This window comes from Anarrhichthys ocellatus, unplaced genomic scaffold (assembly GCF_004355925.1).
Source record: "Anarrhichthys ocellatus isolate YVR2014 unplaced genomic scaffold, GSC_Weel_1.0 scaffold17, whole genome shotgun sequence".
Lineage (NCBI taxonomy): Eukaryota > Metazoa > Chordata > Actinopteri > Perciformes > Anarhichadidae > Anarrhichthys > Anarrhichthys ocellatus.
In genome coordinates this window covers 7,606,629-7,633,982 of record NW_022280047.1, presented here as the reverse complement: position 1 = coordinate 7,633,982, position 27,354 = coordinate 7,606,629, and the positions used below count along the sequence as shown (strand labels likewise).

The window sequence follows — 27,354 nt, the reverse complement described above, 5'->3', positions numbered from 1 at the left end:
TTTTGCTCAAGCACCTGGCGAGAAATAGAGTGGCCCCTCTTTTCCATCTGCAGCGTGTGTGTGTGTGTGTGTGTGTATGTGAGAGAGTGAGCTGTGTAATTAACAAGAGTATAAAGATTGAATTTACTGACATCATTTTCATACCACCAGGTTTGTGTTTTGTGCTGCTTCTGACATGTTTGAAAAATACATATTTTTGACTTGGAGTGTTAAGTGTTTTATACGAGCCTTATGCAATGAGGTCAAATTAAATGTCTTGTGAATAATGTTTTATTAAAAAATATTTTTTAAGAGTGAAAGAGTGTTTGCTGGGGTGCTGCTTTTTTTCTTTAACACCTGCTTCTAATCTTTTAACTATTCAGACCGGGAAAGTCATTCAACCTTAATTATAGGCAGTAAGTTGTGTTGTGGTTGTCTATCTTGCTTCCTTCCTCAATTTCTCAATCCACACTTTAGCACTTTACACACCATCTGTGTAAGGAGGGCTGTTCAAGTTTATACAAATACACCTTTTAATGGAAATCCAGTCATTTCTGATTTAAATTATATTTTAAATAGTACTATTCACATTTTACAAGTTAACACGTTCAGAATGTGAAGAAGACATTTTTTGTTGTTCAAGGTGAGATGCTTCAGCGTGGTCTGAAAAGAAAGCGTTTATGAAATTATAATAACTATCTTGGATGGATGTGAATTCTTCGATTCTGTTAAACTCATTCTATAAAACTGCACGTAAATATATAGATGTAATTTTAAACTCATCTTACTTGTCGTGTTGTGTAAAGGTTAGTTTGATTGAATGCTTCTATTAGTCTTTTAAAATTGGGAGGTTTTTCAGTGGTGATCTATAGTGTGCTTTATTCCTGAAATGAGAAAGAACAGGAGCTGGCGCTTTATGAACTGCCATTAATTTATCTTGTAATCATTATAATTGCTTTCTTTAAATGATAATCTATAAAACTAAGTAATGGACTGATGGCAGGTGGCTAAATGTTCATTTAGTGATTCACTGAGAAAATAAATAACAGGGGACAAGCCTGTGACAGGCGCATGAGAAATCATTTTTCAATAATCTGCCACGCATCATGGCAGGAGACGCTGGCACTGACAGCACGGATGAAATATTTGCCTCTGTTCTTTGTTTTAATATGAGAGGAGACCAGCCCAGATGGAAACGATAGTGTTTCATATCGATGCATTTTGGACATGAGGCTCAAACACATGCAGAGCGAAGATTAAGCCCACAATGCTTTGTACAGAGGCAGCCATGCTTTTTAGGTGGGCTTCTGCAGAGTTATACTCAGTACAGTAAGGGCTCATAGTTTCCTGGAAACCAAACAATATCCGCTAAGTGAACTACAGAAGAGTGAATCTCGATCCTTATCATATGAAAACACTATCTGGACCTAGATGGTTTGCTTGAGCTGTTCTCATCCTGCACGTAATCCAAGTAGAAGACTTAGTAATCAGTCATCATTGTGTTATGTGACACTGGTATGTTGCTGATGAATGAGGTCTGCTATGCTACCCGATTGTTGAGGGTTCTGGTGAGAGGGAGCAGTATGTTTTTATCTATCTATATTTATATATACACACACACACACACATCAGGGCTGCGATGGGCTTTTTGAAAGGAAACTAGCAGCAACTGCCTCCCTGTTCCAGAGTGAAGGTGGCTGTGGGGAAAAGGGGGAGTATAGAGCTGGAGATTTATGGCCTAGAGGGAGATTGATTAGTGCCGTCACTAGCCCTGATGTACGGTTGGCAGTCTCTCCCTCCCAACCCATTGCATTACACACACACACACACACACACACACACACACACGCAGCTATACAGTTCAAGACACAGCTACACATACATCCAGACACCGTTCAGTCCCCAGGCCTTTCCTGACGGTCCCTAAGAGCTGTTGCATGTTAAGTTGCAGCAGACAGACTGCTGTTTTTTCAACATTACCATTTTTTGCTGTCCATAGATAACGCCATCAATCACCATGTACGCGCTGCCCTGGAAGGAATGTGCCTGAGTGTTTCTACTTTCTGAGTGTGCCTGTGTGTTTGTTTTGAGGACGGTTTCGCAGACGGGAGATGCGGTTGAATGGCTGTGTGGATGTGCTGTTTGAAGCTGCAGAGTGACTGGCCTGGACTGTGCTCTGAACCCTTGTCAACCATGCTGCCCCAGTGCAGGTGTGTGTTTATCATTCAGCACACAGAGCGGAGAGGCAGGCAGCTGTAGTGTAGGCATTCTTTCCCCATTAAATCTTGGGTGAGAACCCTAGCCCGTCTAGCCCAGAGCCAGCTGCTGCTGGCTTAGCGAACACGGCCATGGAGCTCTGACCTTGAATCATCCTGCTCAACACACTCAACGTTCCTCTCTTTCTCTTTCTCTTTCTCTTTTTCTGCTCCAGGTTGGCCGCATAACTCCCCCGGCTGTAGTACTGTGCCCACCTCGCCATGCTGGCCTGTCTGCAGAGGAGGCAAAACCCTCCACCCCAGCACCCGGTGTGTGCCAGCAAGACCCTGGAGCCTCTGCAAGCCCTTGGACGAAAATGTGAGTTAACAAAGTGACTGGGAGCGATGTGGGTCAAGAGTTCAGCTCGCCCAAAGCTAAGAAATGAGTGAGACTTGTGTTCGCCATTTGTTTTTAATCTATCGGTCATGGTGGTTAACCCCGACTGTGAATAAGTGAAGGAAAATGGACTTTCCGGTTTCTGTTATTTGTCACTTTGCCCGCTACTCTGAGGAATTCTAAACAGTTTCATTCGCTCTGCACTTAGACCTTGGATTGCCATGTTGTTTGGCTACTCATTGTGAGGGGGGCTGTTTAGCTGTGCTGATTGTGCAGTCGTGGCAACAGGGCTGAACAGACAGTGTTTAACGTGCCTCACTGGCCCTGGGTGACCCTGAGGGTCTGTAAACATTTACAGTGTCTGGCCCTGGCTGTGCCGGCCGCCTGTAAAGCATGACAGCTGCTCTGTTTGCTCCCCGAGCACCACCCTCTGTCCACTCACAAAATGGTGTAAAGGGACGGAGATGAGCCAGGGCTGAAAACTGTTACAGAGCTGGCAAAACTAGTTTGAACCAGTTTGGGATTAGAGAGGGCTGCGGAAGTCAGGCATCTGGAAGGTGAATTTCTCCCTAATTTTGTTGAAGCTTTTGGATAAGCTTTTTGCGGCGAGTCTGTTTTCTGATGAAGGGAAGAAATGTCTTTTCTCCCTATTGAATGCTGCTAGAGTCTTTAGTGGCCTTTGTTTACGTGGCAGGCCTACAAGCTACCTCAAGCCGATTAAACAGACTGGCGGATGGAGAGCAGTGGAGCACTAACCTACCACTTTTTACCTCAGCTTAGGGAGGCTTAGTGGGAGTTGCAGGTTCTGCGCTTCCTCATCAGTGGCACATTGTATCAGGCCTGTAACCAGCCCAGTGAAAGGCAAAGAAATAAAGCACTGCCTTCTTCTTTCTCTGCTTCTCACTGGCCAATTAGCTACTTCTCAGGTCAACATCACACTCCACTCGCCTCCGACAGAGGAAAGTCACAAACAACAAGGTGACTGGGTGCCACCTGTGTCAGATCTTGAGTTGTTTTTTGCTGGCCTGTATGGATGTCTCATATGGAACTGCATAGGAGAACAAAGAGGGAACGAGAGACACAAACAGAGCTCCAAGTGCATTTGGAAGGGGCAGCTCTTCAGCTGAGTGGGGTTCAACCGGCCTCACTAATGAGGTTTCAGAGAGGTATAGTGAAAGAGAGGACAAAGAGAAACTGCGCAAAATAGAATTAGAGAAGGTAAAGACGAGGAGAGGAAGGGAGGGGAATGGAGGGAGTCCTCAACAGTGGTCTTAATCGATTCCCTCCTTCCAATTTCGCAGGATTAGCCCACTTCCTCTCCGGGTCCTCTATTGAGCAGCAGCCAGTGGGAGTCAGGACTCAAATCAATAGAGAAAAAGAACAGTCTCCAGTCTTCCCGTTGCACTCACTCTCACTGACCCTCTCTGTCTGACTCTCCCTCTTTCTCCACCTGTTAAACCCTTTGATTGAATGACTACCACAGCGACTGACTTGAGGTTGATAATGAGGATGTTTGAACATAATAGCCTCCTTTCTGTCCTTGGAGGGGGAAGAGGGAAGCAAGTGTTGAATTTCCACCACTGTGCAGTTCTTGGCCTCAATAAGGCAATTGTTCACCCAGGCCCAGAAGGGGTGCAGAAAGGCAGACAGTGGGTCTGGCTACAGAAGTGGGCACACTCAGGTCACCACGCTGAGCAGGTCCCCATGATTGATTGTTCGTGGCCCAGTTTGTGCCAACGTGGAATGGGGGTTGTGAGTAAGGTGACCTGGGTTCTCAACAGGAGGTTCTCAACCAGAATACACCCCTCAAAGAGACAGAGTGAGTGAGAGCACAGGAGGGGGATTACCTGGCAGCGAGGTAGAGGTGAGCTGTGTCATTTGCATCGGCTGTCCTTTACACAACAGTAATGTGCAGTAGTGTGCATATGGTGTGAGCACTGGGGTGGCAGAGCAGTTGGGAGGAGAGGGCGAGGAGGGTTTTAGCAAAAGCCACCGCATGCAGATGCCGAGTGGCTGCACAGATCATTGATGCGACTCCCATTAAAAATCCCTCATACCCTCAATAAAAAAGGACTTAACTGGCTCTACCATCAGCTGGAAGCGTTCAGATCGGCTCGCCAGACAATCAATTTCCCCCAAGCGCACAGAGCTTAGCGGGAGAAACGGGAGGCGGAGAGCGGGATGTTTCCATTATCACAGCCCGCTCTCGGTCTGGGGGGGGGGGGGGGTACTGTAGAGCGGGGAGGGCAGGGGAGAGAAAGGAGGGAGTGGCAGAGGGAGATGGGGAAAGACAGACAAATGGGGGAGAGTGAGAGCAAAGCAGAATGAGAGACAGAGAAGCTGGCTTTTCAAAAAGCCACTGACCGCCTGCCCTTAAAAATATCATATTGGATTAGCCTCACAGAGGCGGCCTTTTGATATTTCTTTCTTTGGCCGTAAAATTAAAAGGAGTGCAGATCATTACTTGAATTATAAATCATAGGCACTTGCTTTCACTGCGCCCAAATTCCACGCATATGTGGCTGCACTCTCCAGCGCCAGCCCCTGTCATTTTTAATTAAATCCCCCGTTATGGGTGACATTTGTAGCCTGCCCCCTCCGCTGTCCTCCCCTCCACATCTCTCTACCACTGCCCTAGATGGAGACATGAAAGGCAGAGACGTCAGCGGAGCCAGGGCCTCTCATCGTGTTGTGCCCCAGAGAGAGGGCACCCATCCAGACAGATGAGAGAGAAAGGCCCTGCAAGGGGAGAGGGGTGAATGGATGCCACTGACCCTGGCCATCCTCGGCCAGCGGCGACCTCCCTCGCTACCAATCCCTCTCCTTGTTCGGCGTCCTCAACTGTGGGTCTGAAGGTCCAGGGAGCAGGGGTGAGCATAACAGCCCTGCTCCAGGAGGGTAGAGGGAGGTGCACCGGTCCAGTGATGAGTAACATTGAGATGGCTGGACAGGAGCCCCAGCTGCCCCCACCACTACCCTGCCTCCTCCCTGGTCCAGACAGTAATTACTCTGCCACATGTCAGCTAAAGAATAACAGGGCCAGGATCCCTCAATTGTCTGGTCAGTGGGGATATTTATGCCTGGCTATTTTTCAAAATGATATCTTTTCAGATTTCTGCAGGTTTTCATTTGTTTATTCTTTTCTTAATGGTTGAATTGGAGAAAGGCCTGCCATTTTATGAGAATGCCATTGTCACACAGGGTGTGCATGTCTGTGCTCTTTATCCAGGCCCGCTGCAGGTCCTGCCTTCGTTAATCACACAGCTCGCTTCCCCTCCCATTTTTGCTCTGGGATTGAATCAGACTTTGGGCTAAACCTGGGTGTTCCCTCGTGTCTCTAACCCCAGCAGGGCCTGGCTGCAACCCACACACACACACACACACACACACACACACACACATTGCTTCAACATACTTTTGGTTGCATTCAATGACTTATGTAACTCTAATTGAGACAGAACTATTTCACACTATTTCACATAATGATGAATGCAACAGCAGTGAAATCAAACTCCACAACACCAGTTATGTCTCAAATCAACTGGTGTGAAGTCCAGAATTTGTCTCCTTGTAACAGAGATGTACACACATGTACACAAATGAGCACACCTGCAGCCGTAAACCACTGTGACACCACCCAGGAGGCCTGCGGTGCCAATCGGCCAGGAAGTTCCCAGAGTGCCTGATATCCCAGGTTCATGCGATGTCAGGCCACGTTCAGCCCTCTTCCTGCTTGATCGACAGAGACAACCTGGTCATGTCACACACAGCCCCGGGACATAATATGGGGGTTCACCTGGGGATTGTAGTTTTCCTAACAGCCCTGTGCCTCTGCAGTCAGAGCTGCCAGAGCCATTCGTTTGCTTTGCTTTTAGCAGCTTCTCTTCCTAAGCCACACTACCAGTGAGAGGGAACATCCTCCGGTAATGACCTCCAGCCTTCTCTCTTCCACTGTTGTCTGAGGCGGTGCACGACATAACAGGGGAATTAGCCGGCCATATTAAATTGCAGCATGATTTTCCAACGGTTGTTAGGTAAGGGAGAAAAACCCGAAACCAACGCATTTTCAGTTGAATATTTAAATGAGCAGAGCAGCAGCGGGAATAACAACCTTTCCCCTGATTGCCTCAGTGCCCTGGAGGTGGAGGGCATAAAGTGGAACTGGGTGGAAAAGGAATGGAGACGGAGCAGAGGAGAGAGAATCTGCATGCACTTGACCTTTTCCCACTGATTGAACTACCTCGTTCCTAACTCCCATTTGGAATTCCACAGAGTGCCCACAGAGACTGCCATTATTCCACAGTCTGCAGCAGGGAGGAAGAGGTCATGAGGTATTTTTCACAGTGAAAGTTGATTGACAGCTATCCATGGCCTGCATCCTCCTGGGTGCCTACTTATGCGATCTCATTTTGGGGATCACTGGGTTTGCATAGCCACATGAAATATGTAATACACACCTCTATCACATTGCTATATTGCAGAATTCAGAGTATTTATCGAGTTTCACTTTATTTCACAGGGACCGCCCTGTGATATTGGCTGTACTAGTCTTACCTTGTGCATACTACTGGCTCTTCTGTCATGTTGGCGTCCTTAGCGCTGGCACACAAAAGATAATTTCCGGCTGGTGGCGTCCCACGAAGCCATGCCTTCCCTCTGCCCTCTGCCTTCTGCTGTGAACACGGGGGGCGAAGCAATCTTATTGCCTTGGGAGGTGAGCTTGAGGAAGAGGGGCTCCACTTTAGTTTTGGTCACAGCGGGACTTGGGTTGAAAAACAGGTTCCTGGTTCCAAAGCCTCCGAGCTGGCATTTGGGCATCCCAGGTGCAAGGCATGGACACCCTCTGTCTTCGCCTGCCAAAGAGTGGGGATGGGTTGGGGGGGATGTGACGGTGTCCGCAGTCCCCTTGCTGTCCCACAGGAAATGACACACAGCCTGTGCCATCTCAGCGCTGAGCTGAGCCCACCACAGACTGACCATGAGAGGCATTCAGGAGGTGTTGCACGCTCCTGGCACGCTCTTAGTGTTTTTGAGTTGTGTCTTCATAACAAAACTTTAAATAGAAAGTGAGAGTTTGGGGCCAACATTTGGACTTACAAAGTGTGTAAGTAGGAAGAAAGCTTTCATTAGCTTTTCAACTAGTTTTCCAACCTTTACTCTATTTCTGTCCTGTCACTCCATCTTTTTAACTACATCTATCTGCTAAACAAATAGTGTAATGTTTAAAAACAACACATTTTCACACAAAGTACATTTAGCAAAATTGTCTTTGTGGTCACACTGGGTTACACCCTTACTCGCAGTTTATTGTGACATAAATTACATCTACCATAGCTGTATCTGTACATGTTTAATGCAGTAAATTGTCTCACACATTCTCACCTCGCGGTCAAGATTGAACTTCACAGAAGGTGAATATTGATCAGTATGTTGTTGCCAGAGGTCTCTTGTAAAGAGTGCCATTAAGAAGTGTTCAGATTCAACAGCAGTGGCGTTTGTTCTTTTTGTCCGGACCGCTCATTAACTTGCAACGGATTTTAATACCATCCCTGTCTGTGGTTATTTTAGTCCACTCTAATCGTGTAGAGGGTTTTGTGAAGAAAGCATGGGAATGTAAACAGACCACAGTTGACAGCATTGCTCCTGTGGGACATTTTATTACAGTTTCTGTGCTTTGCTCCTCAGCCTCATTCTCATGACGGCCATCTTCCCATGCATTGGTTGCCTTGTCATTTTAGGTTTCAGAAATAATGTATCGCATTTGCTTGGTTATAGGTTCAGAGGTAGTGAAGAACAACCACTTTTCACTAACCGTAACCCTGGAGAAACCCAGGCCTGTATCTGTCAGCTCCATCATGGAGCAGCAAGTGTCTAAGTTGGTTTTAGCTTTCTGATGTTGCACTAAAAATGTTATCGATCTGCCAGGTAACATGAAAGCAAAAGTATCACTTACTGAAGTAATGAAAGCTCTGTCTGTTAAAGGGTATTAATTAAGAAGCATTGCATATTTTGGCTTTAAGCAATAGTTAAATCTCACTGAAAATGTACCAATTGTGAAGGATTTCAGTATTAAAAACATTATTAGTAGGATTTAATAACACCCCAAGTGGTGAGTAAAAGTGTCACAATAATAAGAATGTCAAAATATGTTAAAAAGTCACAATATGTTTACTTATGGAATGTATTATATGTTTACAATATTCTCATAGAGGATATTATATGATATTATATGTTACAGTATTTTACTCATTAAATGTATTAAACCAGAGGTACTGCAGGGGGTCCGTGAAATTTTTGGTTGATTAGACAATTTAAAAAAATAAAAACAAACGTAAATTGTTTTTTCTCTAAACATGAATCTGCCCATTATTTTAATAGTTCAGTATTGTATACAAGATAACAGGTATGTTTATGCATGGCAGTGGCACTCAAAGGCCATCACTCATTTCAATTTGAATAGCTTGTGTGCATGATTATCATGCAATTGACAGACAATGTTGATATTGGCATTGGTATCAGCTGACAAGGTCTGTTTATAAATGGCAGTGGCACGGCCACCCTACTCACTGTACCTTGCACATGTTTAAAATAAAAACATGAATATATGAACCTGTGTATTATTTGAATAGCTTAGTATTGAATGCACAATAAAGAGGTATGTTTATACGTGGCACTAGGCCCATTTTAATACAAAACACAATTTTATACAATATATATAGTCGGGGGTCCCTGCTCCATCTCTCTATCAGTTTGGGGGTCCTTGGCCTGAAAAACATTGAAGACCCCTGTAATAAACCATAGTCACTAAAGGTATTAAAACACTGTATGAATAGTTTTGAGGGTCAGAAAGGGATCATTTTGAGTGAGGCTTTACAGAGGTGCAGCAGAGAACAGAGGTGGACAACTGACCAGCAGGTCACAGAGAGGAGGAGTTCAGGATGTTTGCCACAACGGATCGATATTGGGAGGGGACAGAATTTAAATGGAGCTAATCATTGGTCGACGGAGGATCATTCAGACGTTTTAGGACAGTTTCGGATACTTTCCGACTGTCAGGGGATATAAAAGACAATGTTCTAGAGAGCATTCCTCAGACCACATCCGCTCTCGTTTTCCAGTACCTGGAATGGCCAGACCTGTGAGTGAGATGCGTGCATGTGATCTCTGTTCTCGAGAACATTACTATTGATAGTTAATTCAGTTTGTAAGTGAACTTTGTGTAGTACATTAAATATTGTTTTGATTTTGAACCGGATCCGGCTCATTTTTCTGGTGCGCGTGCGCAGTAAAAACTTCGCAGCAGAAAAGTTCCTGCGGCCTAGCAGGCTCTCATCCTTTGTTTTAAGCCTCAACACTATCCATTTATGTACCTCCTCTCCTCTCCTCTCCTCTGCTCTCGTTGGCATGTGTACTGCAGCCGAGCGTCTTGTTGTCTGTGCAGTGTTAAATATTAATTGGGAATCAGTGGAGGACTTGTCTCCTAAATGATAGAACAGAAGGGCCCAGGCTTGCCTCGGGCAGCCTGCAGGCGCCTTTCTTCTTCCATTTACCTGCAGGCCTGTGCACCAGCACTTCCTCCAGTCTGACAGGCCTGCCCAGGCGCCTCCAGCCTCTCCTCATCTCTCCCTCTCACTCCCACTCTCTCCCTTTTTTCTTCCTTCTCTGCTCTCTGCACTGGTTCCTTTTCTTATCTCTGTATGCACTTACAATCTCTACCTCTGGTGTCCCGTATTTCAAGTGTGTGTGTGTGTTTGTGTTGTTGCTGCGTCCATTTGAGTTTGTGCATGACTGTGAATGCTGCTCGCTCTTGGCTGTACATGTAGCCCTTTGAGAAAATAGTGTCACAGCGTGGCATATTCTCTTAAAAACAGAACAGGGAGGGCTCGACATTAATCTTTCAGGTCAGGATTTTTCCTTGTTGTATTTCTTTCTTGGCTCTGTGTCCTGTCTTGCTCTCTGCCTCATCACTTAATGTTTCAATCTCTCTTTCTTTTTCCTGATGTTTCCCCATAACTGGCCTCACAGTTTCTCTTTCTTTCTTCTATGAGCCGGCCTTTGTTCCTCTCTATCAGCCTTGTCATCTGCAGAGGTGTACCGAGACAAAACAACTAACACCGGCTGCTTCTTGGTGCACTGGCTATAGCTTTAACTTGTGGATGACCCTTGTGGACTGAGTTGATTAAGATGCAGAGATTTGTTTTGGAAATCAAACCAGTCGAACCCGTTAATGTATTTTGACTCAGTATATGTATGCACTGGACCACAGCTTCAGGTGGGGTACACAAGGTTCAGTGAGGGTACATTGTGAAATGGCAGGAGCTGAATGCAAAAACGGAAAACCCTCAGAAGGGGGAGAGGGCAGCAGAGAGGCAGGGATATAACTGGAGGAGAGGAGAGGGGGTGGGGTTGACTATGATGCCATAGGAATGAGTTCACAGGCCCATGAGCACAGACCTAATCGCACATGACAATATCGGCTGGTGTGCCAGTCGCAACGCATAACCACCCCGCTGCTTGTGCTGACTCGGGGTATTTGCTGATAAGCCCTGCTTTCTAGACCATGCTGTATGCACAATGAGGGTGGCCCAGGCAGGCCTGAGGGCTGGCTCCTCACAGGCGGACCAGGGGGCTTGGTCCCCCCCCCATCTATACTGAACCATGCACTCCACTAAGCCCTTTGGCCAGACTTGATTATTAAACAGAAAACTGTTTTGTACGGAATATAGCTATTTTTTCCATTTATAATCCACGATGTTGCCCATCCAGGACCATAAATTATTGCAAATGGAAAGAGCCTGGTGAAACTCGTGCCTGAAATGAGGTCGAGTTTGTGAGGGGCTCTGTTCACAGCGTGAAATATTCAGGGTTGATGCTTTCCATTGAAATGCCTTTTTTTTTTTTTTTTTTTTTTTTTTTTTTTTTTGACTGTCATGGGAACAAACATGGAGTCCTTTCTTTTTGTTTGTCTGATTTGTTTATGGAGTGCAGTGTGAGCTAAACATGTTGCCCCAGTTTCTGTGTTTGTTTGATGCACGGGTGTCCCACAAAAAAAAGCTGTTGGCCTGCATTCCTTTGTGGCTCAAAGAGGACATAAACTCCAATGGTGTTGTTTTTGCTGGACGGTCTGCTAGATCATCAGTAATTAACATGTGCAGTGATCTGCTCTGAATTAAAGGGGGACTTTATGTTAAGTTCCCATTGAATATGATTTTTTGCGTTAAAAATAACATAAAAGGGCAAGAATGTAAGATATCTGCCTAAACATCTTTTTCTTTTTGTCTTTTCAAATGCTATCTTGACAGAAGTTATAGTGCTGATAATGTTTTTAATTCCAGAGAGAGGCAGTAGGCCTCCTCTGGTGATGCCAGTGGTGTTAATGGGGCAGGAATGCAGGACGAGTGCTTTCCCACGCTGTTAGTTTTCTTCTGCTGTGCGCGTTTGAGACGAGGCTCTGTGCCGGCTAGGCTCCGCTAATGCAGCCAGAGTGCAGACAAATGGAAAGTGACACTTGTGTGTGTAGAATGGTATTTGTGGTGACGCTTTGACTACAGATAATAAAGTGTTCGCCCTGAGGTGATTTCGCCCGGCAAGCACCCCAGATGAAACTCACTTACTCAGAGAGGGAGACTGAAGAGACAGAGAGGGGGATGAAGAGACAGAGAGGTGGATGAAGAGACAGAGAGGGGGATGAAAAGACAGAGAGGGGAATGAAGAGACAGAGAGGGGGATGAAGAGACAGAGAGGGGAATGAAGAGACAGAGAGGGGAATGAAGAGACAGAGAGGGGGATGAAGAGACAGAGAGGGGAATGAAGAGACAGAGAGGTGGATGAAGAGACAGAGAGGTGGATGAAAAGACAGAGAGGGGAATGAAGAGACAGAGAGAGGGATGAAGAGACAGAGAGGTGGATGAAGAGACAGAGAGAGGGATGAAGAGACAGAGAGGTGGATGAAAAGACAGAGAGGGGAATGAAGAGACAGAGAGAGGGATGAAGAGACAGAGAGGGGGATGAAGAGACAGAGAGGGGAATGAAGAGACAGAGAGGGGAATGAAGAGACAGAGAGGTGGACTAAAGAGACAGAGAGGGGGATGAAGAGACAAAGAGGGAGACTGAAGAGACAGAGTCAGAGATGACGAGACATCAGCTTTTTTTAACTAAAAATAAAGCATGTATGGAGCTTCTAGATTTGTGGATTTTGCCAATTAATGGTCATCAATGTTGTAGCTTAAAGAGAAAGGATGTCTGGACGGAAAAATATTTGGATCAGCTGTTAGCAGGATCTACGAATGTTAAGTTCTGTGTGTGTGTGTGTGTGTGTGTGTGTGTGTGTGTGTGTGTGTGTGTGTGTGTGTGTGTGTGTGTGTGTGTGTGTGTCTGCCAGTCCATGTGTACAGAAGAGTCCTTCAGGATCAATCAATTCTCAGTAATTTCCCCTACAGCTCATAAAAGCCAGGTCTGTCTGGAAGGAGCATGAGGTTGCCACATCAAACCAGCTAATTAATTTTCATGGCTGATTCAGGAACATCTGGCTTCAGAGATAAATTCTAACGAGAAAATGTAAACATGGCAGTGTCTTGGTGGTATAATATTTCCTATTTCTTGGGAGAAAACCTTTGTAATAGAAACCTAATTAGCTGTTTTGATCGGACCCGTTGTTCACCATCACATATTACATATATGAGAAACTGAAAAAGACGAATAATGTTGATGGACAAACACGTTGTACAGAAAGAAAAACAATTGGATCTTGTTTTTCCTCTGCTCCTTCCTCATGTTATCCGTAGCATATCTCTGTCTCAGTGTACCGTATTAACCGCACACGTGGACACTGCTGGCTAACTAAATGACCTCATGCAGTCTCTGTGAGGAGGAAGCCCAAATTAGGCTCTCAATTGGGTATTTCTTCCATCTGCTTATGCAGGAAATAGATAAATTAAATCTAAGATTAGATTGGTTTTAATGAAATGAAAGATTAGATTTGGGAGTTTTGTCCAAGTTTTTTTAATCTCCTTTAATGATTAAATCCATTTTTGACATTTTGCCACATCTGCGTGCCTGTGAAGGATCAGTGTGCAGATTGCTTTAACATTCTCATTATCCTCTTTGCTATTTGTGAAACATGTTGGCAGGTTAAAAGTCCAATATGTGATTGCAGCATGACACCCTCTGTTGAAAGATGTTGTCCAACTACTGATTCTATTTACATAGTGAGTCATTTGATTGGTGTTTACCTATTATTTAGTGTCTGACATTTGATTCAAACGTAACACTATGTGACTGTGAAACATGGTTTGTTTGTTGTTTGATTTATTATTTAATAAGTTATGTTAAAAATTATGCTGCATTCCATTTACTTCAGAAATCAGAATTAGGAGATGGAAATGACATCACGCCCGAGTTGACTACATTCCACTACAACAAGTCAGAACACTTAATGGGGTTTGCTCCAGCCAGGTTAGACATTATTACTAATATCAGTTGATAACAGCACATTATGGCGGTATTTTGCACATACAGACACAGCAGCAGAATGTTCACAGATAGGAGTTGGACAATACTGTATGACTGAGTGTGACAAGTAAGACAGAAGTGCTAATAAACAGAATATTACTACAGATATTTTCTACTGTTGATTCGCAGAGCAGCCGACTGGTCGGGGTTTGTTGGGCATCGTCTGTATATCTGAATCGTAAATGCGTCCTGAGGCGGCACGGAAATTCCGACCCCGTTCTTATGGAATGCAGCGTTACAATCTTTAAGTCAACCTCCTTTAGAAATAAATGTGAAGAATTTAAAGAAGACAAAGAAGAGTTTGGTGAAGATTGCATTTTTCGTTTCCACTGTCTTACAATGTGACTTTGTTTGATGATTATGATGACACAAGCAGCCGTGAATTCAGACAGCTCTATCCTCTGAGAAATCAATGCAGTTTGATTTTTATCTTTGCAATTATAGATAGCAAAGGCCCGACAAATAATTGCCTTGATTTTCTTCTCACTGTGTTGTTGCACAGAAAATCAACCTTGAGATGAACAGAGGGAGATGAGTGTTCCTAAAAATGGCTTTTCTGATATCAAGCAAGCAGCAGGGTTCCCTTTCCCCTCACGTGCACTTGAATTGATTAGTACTCCAGCTGAGGGCATATTCAACATGTCTGCCCCCTGCAAGGCTGCTGTACCCTGTTGATCACTGGCACATACATGTGCATCCTCTGCTCCCGCTCTCCTCAGGAAGCTCCTGTGGGGCGCTGAGGCTTTGATTGACTGGCGGCGAGTCCACAGGACGCCTCTATTATTATCATCGCTACCTCGGCAGAGGGGTGGGGGGGCTGTGTCCAGGGGGTCTGGCCGACAACCCCTGCTTTGTGTGCCCGATAGTCAATTAGAGGCAGCGCACTGCCGGAGACGAGTGGGATGCAGGGTTAATTGCAGAGGACCAAACAGCTGGCTCTATCAGGGCCCATTGTGTTTGCAGCAGTTGTCACGGCAATTGAGGCCTGGCTGTAATCGCTGACTAATCAGCCCTGTGCCAGATGACACCTCCATTAGCACAAGGCAGGTATTGTTCAGGATGCGAAGCTGCCTCTGGCTTCCCCTCGCCTACCCGTCTTTTTGCAGCAGGCTAACGGAGGAGGGGAGAAGACCCTGATCCTATATCTGCTGAGAGCTAAACAACAGCCACAGGTCAAGGGTTCCTCCATGGAGTGATGCTGTTGAATCTGCCCCGTCTAGGCTGCAACACATTTGACTGGTCAGACATTTTCCCAGCTGAGGGATTGAAGATTGTTTTAGCCATGAATTATTAAGTTCAATAACTTCATTACAATAAGGTTAAGGGCAAAGTGGCCATTAGTGGTGGAATGTGTTACAAGACTTGTGGATAAAAGGGACAACCTGCTGGCCCAGTGGTCTAAAACACACACCACATATTTGAAGAATCCCGAAATTGAATCATGTAGCCTTGGTAGCAAGCAACCCCCCCCAAAAAACAAAATCACTACTGTGGAAAAAAGAGAGACCCATCTTGTATAGCTGCATGTAGTTTGAGTAGACACATGATCAATACTGCAGCTAATGTCCCCTCTTGGCTCACACACACATTTAACAAGGACTGTCCCTCTCTGAGGGAAATGGCTCCAAGTGAACATTGACGTTGGACTGAAGCTGACCCCATGTTTTCTCTCATCTCTGCTCCTGTTGTTTGCCCTAACCTCATCACTGTTTGTTTGACCAAAGTTAATGTGTACTATGCACTCGTTCTTCTGTGAAAACTTAATTGCATTTCTACCAAATGCTCCTCTTCCTTCATTTAAACAAGCACTTTTTTCCCGCTGCTCACTAATGTACATGGTCAGAGGGGAATAAAGCAGGCGGAAAGCAGGGATACGGGAGTGAGTGAGGAAATGGCGCAAGCTTTTTGATGTGTTTCAGCGTTTTCGCCACTAATAAGAAGAAACTTCTCCAACCTGCTCCTAATCTTAGAACACTTGGATCACTAATAAATGGGAGCAAGGGCATTTCAGGCACTTCTCTCCGACTTTTCCCTCTGCTTATTCATTTAAACCTCTAATTAAAATGCAAAGCATTCTCATGGTCCTCTGGATTTGGTGCTGCACTCTCGCACAGCCTCTGACTCCCTATCTCCCCACCCCCACCACCCTCCTCTTTCCACCTCAACTAACTCCCTGCTCTCATATTCTCTCTGTCTGCCTTTGCTTCTTGTGATCAACACAATTTGACCTCTCACTTGGAAGAAGTGCACAGAATTTAATGGATTTTCTACAGTCTAATCTAACCAGTTCCCTCTTTATTGCTGTTTTGTACCCAGTGGACCTCATCTTTACCAGCCCTCCACCACTCCTCCACCCTCACACCAAGAAAATTAGTTCATCAGAATTCAAAATGTACTGCTGGCTAATTAAAGGAGTGTTAATTGAGTGTTCAGAATTGGGTACCCCTTTCACCACAATGCACAGAAACTCACACACACATACACACACACACACATGTGTGCATACACACAAGCACACATGCAATCACAGTAACAGCACTGGGTACACCAAGGACGTTGCGCTTGGGGAGTTTCATGCCAATCAAAAATGGAGAGAAAGGAGAGTGCCCATCCTCCAAGCGAAATGGGATTTCTAGATCATATCATGGCCTACTGCAGCTCAGTCCGGCTCTGTGCTGCCATGTTATCCTATCCCAGCCTTGCTATCTCTGTCTCACCACTGGAGAGTGTAACACTGCACAGAGATAGCCTCTCTCACAACGTGCATCGTGCTAATGAGGGGTGGCATTTAGAGATGTGCTGCTCTGACACATGGGCATTGTGTGCCAGGCACTGGGTGATTAAGGACGAAGGTCAGCCCATTAATTGCCTTCCTGCCATCTCCGCTCCCTGGCGCGTGATCTCTCAGAACTAATGCATGTTTGCCTGAGCTTTTATCTCATCTCCAATGCAGTTCAATCATATGCGTGGTTTGTTTATATGCCTTTCATGTGAAATGTTATTGTTAAAGCAGTGCTAGCCCAGGTTTCCCCTTTCATTTACTATAAGCAGTTTCATGTGCTTGTGAGTGCACATAGCCTCCTGCTCACAGGAAGGGAAAAACCATATTCTTCCATCCCCAGGGAAATAATTAATCCTTACAAGGCTGTCGCATGTCGAAATGAAGCGAGTGTGAAGCATTTAGCCCAGGAGGCATTGCGGGCTGTCGCCCGCACAGGCACCTGTTGTTGTCCCTGCCCTACATTTCATGAGTGAGAGCTGAGCAGAGGATAACAACATGCTCCACTGATGGCAAATGAGACACACAACTGCAGATGCAGGTTTGTGTGTGTATGTTTTTGCCTTTCGTTTCTGTTTTCATGCATAGTGTTTGCATGCACGTCCACGCTGGAGAATGTGCACAGGTGCAGGAAACCCCCTACCTTATGAGGGGTTGAGGGCTCACACAAAGGAGGCAGTGCTGGCTGCCTCGGAGGGTGTTTATCAGCCAGCACCATCTGTATGCTGCTGCTCATAGCTATGATCTACTGCAGCCTTAACCAATAAGTCACGAAGTGCCAGCCTAAAAAGAGACTCTCTTCTTTAACCTCCATGTCCTCACTTATAGACTTACTGGTCTGGAGCAGAGAGATGTGGAGACCCTGCACATCAAACACACAGAGTGTATAACAGCGTACGGATGAGAGTGAAATTACACCCCAGTTTGTGGCCATACTTACTGTGATCAACTTTACTTTAAAATTCATACCATGGAACTTTTCATTGAGGAAGCTGGAATCAGAAGCATCCAGATGCTCATTTGCCTCCTCCTCCTCCTCTTCTTCCTTTATGCCTGTGGGTTCTAATAACCGGAAGCCTTTGTGGAGCTGAGATGGGTTTTGTAGGCCTGAAAGGCCTCTAATCCCTGTGGCCTGTGAAGTGTGAAACCCTTTGATGCCAGGTTGGTGTGCCAAAGGCTCTGCCTATTGACAAACAAGGGCCAAGCTGGGAAAAGATGGAGGGAGAGGGCTTTCTCGTCTCTCTAAGAAGAAATGCAGGCTCGGGCATGGAAAATATGGACTCAGTGATTGAGAAGGAATAGAATTAGCCACCCTTTAATGAATTTCCTGGCTGTTTTTATAGTTTTTTTTCCTCATGTGGCAATAATTAGGTGGAATGATGGGCATATTGCAGCTGGGGGCTTGCAGGGACAGCAGGGCACAGGCCCTTGATATGCCTGAAAGCCAAGTATCTTTCCTCATTTAGACCATGTGATGATCAAAGATGTGTTTTTTTTGCTCTCATGTAAAGAAGATCAGAAAAAAATGCTGCCATTCCATTTGCATGTGGACCAGCAATCTGCTTTGAAATGAACGTGTTTTTATCTTCTGAGCAAATTAAATAAATCTTCTGTCAGTTTTCCACTGCAAGTCAGAACATCAAAGCAAATGGCACTGCCGTCACCAGGGAAGCAGAGCTTTGCCTCAGTAAGGTTGGTTAGATGTTAGGTTGGCTGGACTGGCACACTCAGCCTTGCCCATTAGGATGGCACCAGGTTCCCTCCCTCTGATTAAAACCAAGTTATTAAATCCAAGATATTTTTATTATTATTGAATAATAAAAATATTACAGAAATTACATTTTTACATATTTCATTTCTAATTTGAAGTTGAGTGTTTCTGATTTAGTCTGCAGGATGAAGCTAACTGACTGGAATAGGTCTTGCACTTAATTTGGCTTGGGATATTCACAGTCTCCCCCCTCTGCTGTTAAATTCCCAATTTATTTCTTTTATGATATGGATCTTGTAGATTTAATCATTTTCACAGTTGGAGACCCATAGGGTTGTTGAAATGAACTCCCCATGCTATCTGTAATGGGAGCAAAGAAATGAGAATTGTGACTACTTGGCTGTGGAGTCTCTTCAAAATGATTTTGCAATCGGAGAGGAAATGGAGTGAGTCCTAGTCACAGCCTGCACCCTGCAGACTCCTTAGGTCGCCGGGACATTTGCTGACGGCACAGTTATGGCAGTTAATTTTTGTGCGTTTTGTTAGCTTTTGCATAAAAATGTAATTTTTGAAGGTGTTGCAATCATACAACTGCTGATATATTGCTTGTAAATTGAGTTATTTTTCCCATCCCCCCACCCTTTTTGTTACACTGAGCTAAGTAGCCATGAAATTGACTGAATAATGTCGTTTAAATCCAATCTCTCCGCGGCCTCTCACCTCCATGCCCAGCCCCCAAACAATGACACATGGTGGGTTTTTTAGAAATTGCCATTTGCCTGTTTGCCACCTCAATTCACAATGGCCAAGCCTTGGCTCATTGAGCGAGGGGCATTGCTAGTCACACTCGCTGCGTTTACTGCTGAATTGAATTTGGGATTTGGATTGGTTTCATATGGCAAACAGTAGACAGCATTTACATGTGCAACGTCTCTGCAACTGTCTTTTGTCTGGTGTGTCATGTAATAACAATCTATATAACATGAACAGAAAAGCCAGTATTTTGCTACTCGTGCTCTTTAATGAAATATGTCAGAGGCATGTCTTATATTTGATTTATTCAATCTCAACAATGATGTGTTTCCGTCTTTTTGAAATGCTTTTTTAAACAGCGTGTGCTCAGTTTTATCCTTGACCAAGTTTGCAAATAGCAGCACTGTAGAATTCTTGACTTGGTTCCAGTCTGATGTAGTTCACCTTAACCAGGCTACGAATTCCCCACGGATGTCTAATTGGTTTTTTTGTGAGGGCCTCTCCACATACTCCTGAATTGAATAAATGTGGAAATGCTGTGGCCAAGGGTAAGACCCAGTAAGTGATACCACTTATAAATCTCAAATGTGCCACTGCAATTAAACAAGCTTTTATCCCCTCCCCTCCGTCCCTGCTTGCCTGGTATCCAAGGCTAACCCAATTCAATGCTAAAGAGAGTCTGAATTAATTTCACAATGCACTGATTTAACAGCGCCTAAGGTACCAGGCTTTGACAGAATGAGTTTTAAAAAAGATCCATTTGCCTAGGGAAGAACTTCCACAGGAGGCTGTGAAAATGGAAAGAAAGCTCAAATGGAGGAAGGATGGAACATAAATGAGTGTCGGCCCTGATTTACTATTTGCAAACTCTATTTGGGTTGTTCCGCAGTGTGCCCGCTGTTTGCTTCTGGTTTTATTCACCTGCTTTTGTTGAACACTCACATTTTTCAGAGTGCTTTAGATGTAGTCACTGTAATGCTAAAGGTTTGACTGTTGCAGCAGAGTAGTGCTTAATGCAATTGATTGATCGATCTGACATTGTGGCTGCCGTTGCTGTTGGCTCCTTTGATATTTCTGGTAATGAAACTCCTGATCTGATGTTCTGTTCTGCAACACATGCGTCCATCTAGTTGTTGTTGTTTTTTTATCTTGATCATTCATTTCACTCATACTTGTTTCTCTGTTTGTTTTGCAGGTGAGCTTGTGGTGCCCACACATTCCCCGCGCTACCCCACTGCGGCGGAACTTGATGCCTTCGCTCAGAAGACGGCCAACAGCCCTCTGTGCATCAAGATCTTCCCCACCAACATCAGGGTTCCCCAGCACAAGCACCTTAATAGGACTGTGAATGGATATGACACCACAGGGCAACGCTATGGTCCCAATCCACATATCTACACAGGGGGCCACCATGGCCTGCTGGCAATCATCAAGGCCTCCTCACCGTCATCCTCATCCTCAGCCACCTTTGTCCCTTCAAAAGGTGTTCTTAAGAACTCCGAAGGAAGACGGACTAAGCTCTCGCCAGCCCACATAGCTGTTGCCCCATACCCACCCCCTAGTAGTAGCACTTTAGCCAGTGGTCACGGCCAAATGGTATACCACACTGGGCCCCCAGAGGGCCCCGTACTCTCGGTTCCCCCAAATGTCACTGTAGCTGGCTCAGTGATTCCGGTAACAGGGGGCCGAGGCCTGGTCCTGCCTGCACAGTCCAACCTCCCCTCCATCCAGAGCATCATCTACCAGATCAACCAGCATTGCCAGGCCCAGGCTCTGCAGCAGGTGTGCCAAGGGGCTGCCACTACATCGTCAAATTCCAGCCCCTCCAAGCAGGGCTCAACTGGCATGGGGGTCTCTTCTAGCTCCTCAGGTGGAGGATATGTGTTAGGAATGGGTCCCCAGGCTAATATGGTGTACACAGGGCCCGGGCTGCCGGCTCAAAATGCAGAGGCTTTGAAGAATGGAGTGTACGCAGATGGAATGGACTACATCATTTGGCAGAAGCAGCAGCAGCAACAACAACAACAGCATCAGCAGCATCAACAGGCTGTGCTCCGCATGTACAGCGGAGGTAGCGGAGGAGGGGGCGCCATCAGCAAGTCCCCAGAAACTTGTGTTCCAGGGGGACTTGTGGCGGCACAAATGTCCTCCTCTTCCTCCAGACCTTACCACCTGACAGCCAGTGCCAGCGGAGGAGGCGGGATGGACAAAGTCAGCTCTTCCCCTTTGAACTGTGTGGGTATGCATGGAAATTTCTCAGTGGGTCAATATTTTGCCCCGCCATGGAACAGTGTGCTGGTAACACCTGACAGTGACTGCTACAACCCCCAGGAGCTTTTGGGCACCTCCACAGGAGGACCGGTGACGGGGCACAGAGAGATGGGCTACCCCCACCACCATCACCACTACCACCATCATCATCACCCTGCTGTAGACAGCGGGGGAGGTTTGTGCTGCAGCCTGCCCAGCAAGAGCTTGTGCAACACATCAGTGCTGAGCAGCAGCTTGCAGTCTCTGGAGTACCTGATCAACGACATCCACCCACCCTGCATCAAGGAGCAGATGCTTGGCAAAGGCTACGAGACTGTGTCTGTGCCACGTCTGTTAGACCACCAGCATGCACACATCCGCCTCCCTGTTTACAGATAGAGTGGGAAGAAGAGGAGGAAGAGAATCAAGAGTTGGAATTTGTGAAGAAAATCAAAGTTAAAGAACACATGTGTTTTTTCTAGGTACAGATTGTTGAAAGTGGCACTGCTTTAACTTGTGTGGGAGTAGAGAAGAGCAGTTGTTGTGCTGTGTGACCCTTGGTTTGGTGGTTTCAAGGCTGGCTGTGGGAATCCCAAATATGAAAGGTGGCAGTGATTGCCAACGGGAAAGAAAAAGGGATTTCAAGATGCTCCAGATGTTCCATTGTGTGGTTTGCCAATAGGAATTTTGGGTTGATTTATTTTTTCTTCAGTTTTTTTGTTGTTTTACTCGCCTGAACTTTTTGATTAGAATCATAGCTCGACATGAAGTGCATACGGCACTTGTATCCAACTTCCAAATACTAAGCCTGAAGCTACTGTGTAGGTTGTCACTGAAAGGGTCTCAAAAGGGCCAAAGCTTAGGGCTGCTTTCAAAATCCAAAACAATGTAACAGTACACATATAACCACACACAGACAAACGCATACAGAGACACACTGTACTGGTACGTGAGGAGACTAAAATTATACTCGGGTGTGTATGTACAAGGATCATAGGGTTGAATTAAAAGAATAGTACAATATTAGTTGTTATTGCTGTTATAATTGATACATAAATTGCACTGCTTGAATCTTGTTAACTTTGAAGTTTGGAATTGGGTAGTTTGGATATGATATATTTAAGAAACTTGAAAAACTTGAACCTATTTTTTTGTTTTATATATTTGTAGGTATATTTTATGCATTGGCTGCTATGAGGAAAAGTGTCTCGAATGCTTTTTTTTAATTTAAAATGTTTCATTTTTTGTTTTTTTGATTTGATAATTCCTCCTCAAGCTAATGTGCAGTTTCTTATGTCCTGGTGTGAGGCATAGTCGCTGCTTTGGTTCTGTAAGAACCTGGTCAGAGAGCTCTTTTTCCTAACCAACACTGGAATCTACAATAAATCTTGAAATACTTATTTAAAAAAGAAAATGTTGCAAAAAAAAAAACATGATAAAGAAATGTTACAATGAAGAATGTGATTGGGAGGTTATTTACATAACCTTACGTGTATGTTTATGCGTGTATGTGGCTGAGTGCATGCGCGTGTGTGCATTTTAGTTTGTGTTTTTTCAAAATCCTCAGACTTTCTTTTTTTTCAATTGTGTCACTAAAAGATTTCAACCACAAAGACTGAAAAACTGATTCCCCAGTCCCATAAACATCATATCTGAGTAATGTACAGGAGATATTTTGCAAGTCTCGCTCCCTTTTATCAGAGGCTTTAGATATTCTCTGGAGCTAGAGTAGCGATCAAGATCCCACATGACTCTTTTCTAGCTGTAGTTACAGCGCTACATCCACTGCTTCTGTCAAATGTTTATCATGATGATAGAAAGAGGTGGGAACAAATCAAAGTTGTGTTTGGGGGGTACTAGTCACCCCTGATCCTGCAAACAAATACAATATGGAAACAATCATGCCCTGTCCGCTGGCATCAGATGAAATGAGACAAGGCCCACTGCTTCCCCTTGTCCGTTTCAGCCCCTGGTTGGGATACATTTAGCCCGGGCCAGTCTTAACTTGATTCAGAGCAGTGAAATATTTATTATGACTGTGAGATTCCCTTGAATGTACTGCACTTAAATTACTGCAATGTTTTATTGCCTTGTGAGACTTGAGTGAAAGAGAAAAATTGGATCAGTGCAGCAGTCCTCTGGTCTTAAATTAGCATTTCTTTTGTCCATCAAATTTCAATGGTAAATTGAATTTAGTAACTGGAGAGAGGGAGTCAGAGCTTTGTTATGGGGAAATACTGGCATCAGTCTAGATTTATAAAGTGCAATTATTATGACTGTATTAACATTTTTCTCTGAGCTTACACCAAAAAAAAATGTAAACTACAGTTGTCAATACATTCCCAATGTACCACATCCCTAATCCCTATCCCTTTTTGTTTTGAGGTGTAAAATAAATTTCTTTAAGAATATATTCAGAAGCCACATCTTGGCTTTGAAGTCTGTCATTATTTTTTAACGCATTTTTTAACGTCCTCTAGCAGTCAGTGGGAAAGTTGGCCCTTGTTTCAGCAGCAGCTCTGTGAGATCCGGAGCGGAGTGTGAAGTGTGATGTAGGTCCTTTACTGTACTGTAGCGGTAAACTGCTGCCATTGAGAAAACATACATCATTTTTTACATGTTAATGCTTTGGCCACCCAAAGATAAAGGACAGACAGCATTGTTGTAAAAATAAAGGATTTACACAAAAATATTGACGACAAAGCAGAAATTGATGTTTTTTTGATCATTTGCATAAATAGACCTGTTGTTCCCTGAAGATAACTCTTACTTAGTCTTAAGTATGAGCCTTAAACTTTAAGCTAATGGTGTTTGTAGACACGCTACTGTCTTTAAATGCTGACAAAGGTTTCAGTGGAGAGCATACCAAGACCCTTGGCTTAAATATGCACAGTAAGCCTCCTTAACATTCCAGTGAGCATTTTTCATGTTGTTTCAACAGCTTAATATCCCAGCCACACTGTGATTCCAGCATATTTTCTGTCTTGTAGAAATATTTTGACAGATTTACAGATACACCCGGTCCCTAAATCCCCTCCGTTTGGCTTCTGCATCCAAGCATTAAACCCTGTCACATGATGTTGAAGTGAAGAGGAGACACTTGAGGCAGTGGAGTTTCTGGTGTCTGGCCCTTTCCCACCAGTGGAGGTCTGAGGCACCAGGCCTCTCTGCTAATGGGAATATTGGGTGACGCCTGGCTGCTGGATACTGCCAGTAGAGAGTATTCATTCACTCAAAGGGTTGAAATCAAACCCTTTTTAAATAGCAAGGGGTTTCCTATTAGGTGCTGTGAGGAATCTGGCCATTTTGAGCCAGGTTCAACTGAATGAAACAGAGAAAAGGTGACACAAAATATAGCATTTTTAGTAGAATTATTTCAGTCAATTCACATGTTTTATAAGATATACGGTGGTATTTAGATACTTTACCGTCTTTGCTTTGTTGATACATTTTCTACTGTACAGGCTCCAAACTGTCTGTCTCCCTGGTCCTTCACACACATTAATGAGCTTCTGTTAATGGGATGCATCTTAGCCCTGAAACTCTGGTCCGTTCCACAATTCCCGATTTGGACAATGGACGCTTAGCCCATGTTAGGATAATAGAATTAAATTTCAAATAGATTTGTGCCTGAGCTGATCCATGCGCGGCTCACTCAGCTGCAGAGGCAGAGTGGCATATGGCATGTCATTATCTAAGCCCACCCTCCCCCTGTCCGGGGCCAACAAGGTTCAGCAGTGCTTAAACAAACTGAAGGTTAGGACTGGCTGGCTGGTGTTGAAGGCGAGGACAGTGGGGTTTTAAAAAAAAAAAAAGGGGGGGGGGGGTGTTGCTAAATCACAGCCTCCACAGCGTCTCAGAGGGCCTCAGCACCGCACCATGGCGCCTGGGCTCAGAGGCCTGCTTTAAAAAGCTGGGCTGTGTTTGATCGAGGGGATTTGTTTTCTGTTGGATTATACATGGTTGCTCCCTGCCTGGCTGAGGGGCCCCGTGCAATGTGACAGATCTCAGCAAAAGAAAGAAAGAGGGAGAGAGATACAGGGAGGGATTTGGGGTCAGAGGAGCCTCGAAGCATCAGTAATCAGGATAATTGCCATGTTCCTGGTGCTGGTTTCAGCCTCCCCTCTTTGGCTACGCGGCCTCATATTCAGATTCAAGCTCTGAGGAAATCACATTCTTCACTGAAAGATTTTTATTTTGCCTCAATTTACTAAATTCTTATAAGTGAAATTTTCACTTAAAAGAATTGTTCTGCTTGGAAGAATAGTCTAAGTAATACTGCCCAGGAAAGGATAGGTGACACCGATCAAATGAACGAGGACACTTAGATCTATAACTTATCTCTGTGGCTATAGGCTATCGACTGTTAGCACGTTTTCAAGGGCAATGAGACGCTCTCGGGGATGGCCTGAGGGCAAAGTGGAGGGGAATTGACTTATGCTGGTTGTAAAAATCCCTTAGTAAATCCCAATAAGTCCATGAAGACCTTTACCCAGTACAAAGGTCTGGTCGCATATTATGCACCTCAAACACTGCTGAGGAGGAAGCAGCGCGGACGGACTGTTCAAAGCAGGGTCAGATCTTTTACCCTCAAAACAGAGGAGACAGTAGGGATAGAGAAAATATAGGCAGCTGCTCACTCTGTAGAGTCTTGGCGCTGCTTCTCTAACCTACAGATGACAGAGGGGGGTGTGTAGGGGGGGTGACGTCCCCTCCACACCACTTTAGTCCTGTCCCCTGGCTGCCCTTGGGCCCCTGGGGCTCTCATCTCAGAGTCCTTCCCAGCATCCCTCCTCAACGTCTGCAAAAGATAAAGTCATGAGGCCAGTTATCTCTATTGGGCTCCTACCTAGCAAGAAAATACTTTAATCAATAATACAGATGGTCCTGCGGAGGCTTGTATAGTTAACCCACCAGCCTTATAGCTGTACAGCACAGCACAGAGTTACAGCACATTGCCATCTCTATAGTGCCACTGAATAAGAAGACTGGATGCACCATTCAATTTAAATTTAGTTTTAAGCATTTATTAAATACAAACCAAGGTAAAAAAAAGAATAATCAGCACAGATCACAAAATAAATCAGGATCTTTTTCCAAAGGCACAGACCCAGAGCGCTTTTCTAAAAGGCAATGCAGCAGTTCGTAATTCCAGGAGCTTACAGCTTTTTATTTCTTCAGCGTCACAACTATGTATGTTCAGCTGAAAAAGCTTATGGCCTCCAAATATTCATCTAGTTTATGTGGTGGGTATATCGCTGTATCCAATCCAAACACAAAAGTCTGGGGATTTTGCTTTATTTATTTTTCCCTGTTTCCTTTTACTGTTTGTGTGGCTCTCAGAATGTTCCTGTGGACAAACAGGGCTGTTTCCCCCGAATTATCTCAAATGCACCAATGCTGCCAAAGTCTGAGGGTGCAGCAACCTTGAGAAAATAATATATATGGAAATGGGAAATCTATTAAGCATCTCTCTTATTGTTCTCCCTGCAGTGTTGTGTTTATGTTTAAAAATGATTTTGTCTCCTCAGGATGAAAAAATGTAAAGAATACGTTGCTTTATTGAAAATGATAATATATGAGTCTTAGATTTCGAAACAAGAAGTCTGAATATAAAAAAGCTGTAAAATCCTTTAGTCGAGGGGGTTTCAACTTTTGAATGTGCCTACAGTCAAGCATCCCAGTGATTGCTTACCTTCTGCCCCTTCTCCAGTTCTGCAATCTCCCCCTAATCTCCCCACAACCATCATCTTCAATTTGCTGAAACTGCCATCGTCCC

General features: G+C 44.7%; 1 protein-coding gene across 1 annotated transcript in view; it reads left to right on the top strand.

The window, feature by feature from the left end:
• fam222aa (family with sequence similarity 222 member Aa) overlaps positions 1-24,597 on the top strand; it is a 47,417-nt gene extending 22,820 nt beyond the window's left edge. Inside the window, exons 2-3 of the mRNA XM_031856477.1 lie at positions 2,411-2,553; positions 20,521-24,597. Of these exons, the coding sequence (XP_031712337.1) occupies positions 2,457-2,553; positions 20,521-21,974 (1,551 nt within the window). The 5' untranslated portion in view covers positions 2,411-2,456 and the 3' untranslated portion in view covers positions 21,975-24,597. The remainder of the gene's footprint in view (positions 1-2,410; positions 2,554-20,520) is intronic.
• The last annotated feature ends 2,757 nt before the right edge of the window (positions 24,598-27,354 follow it).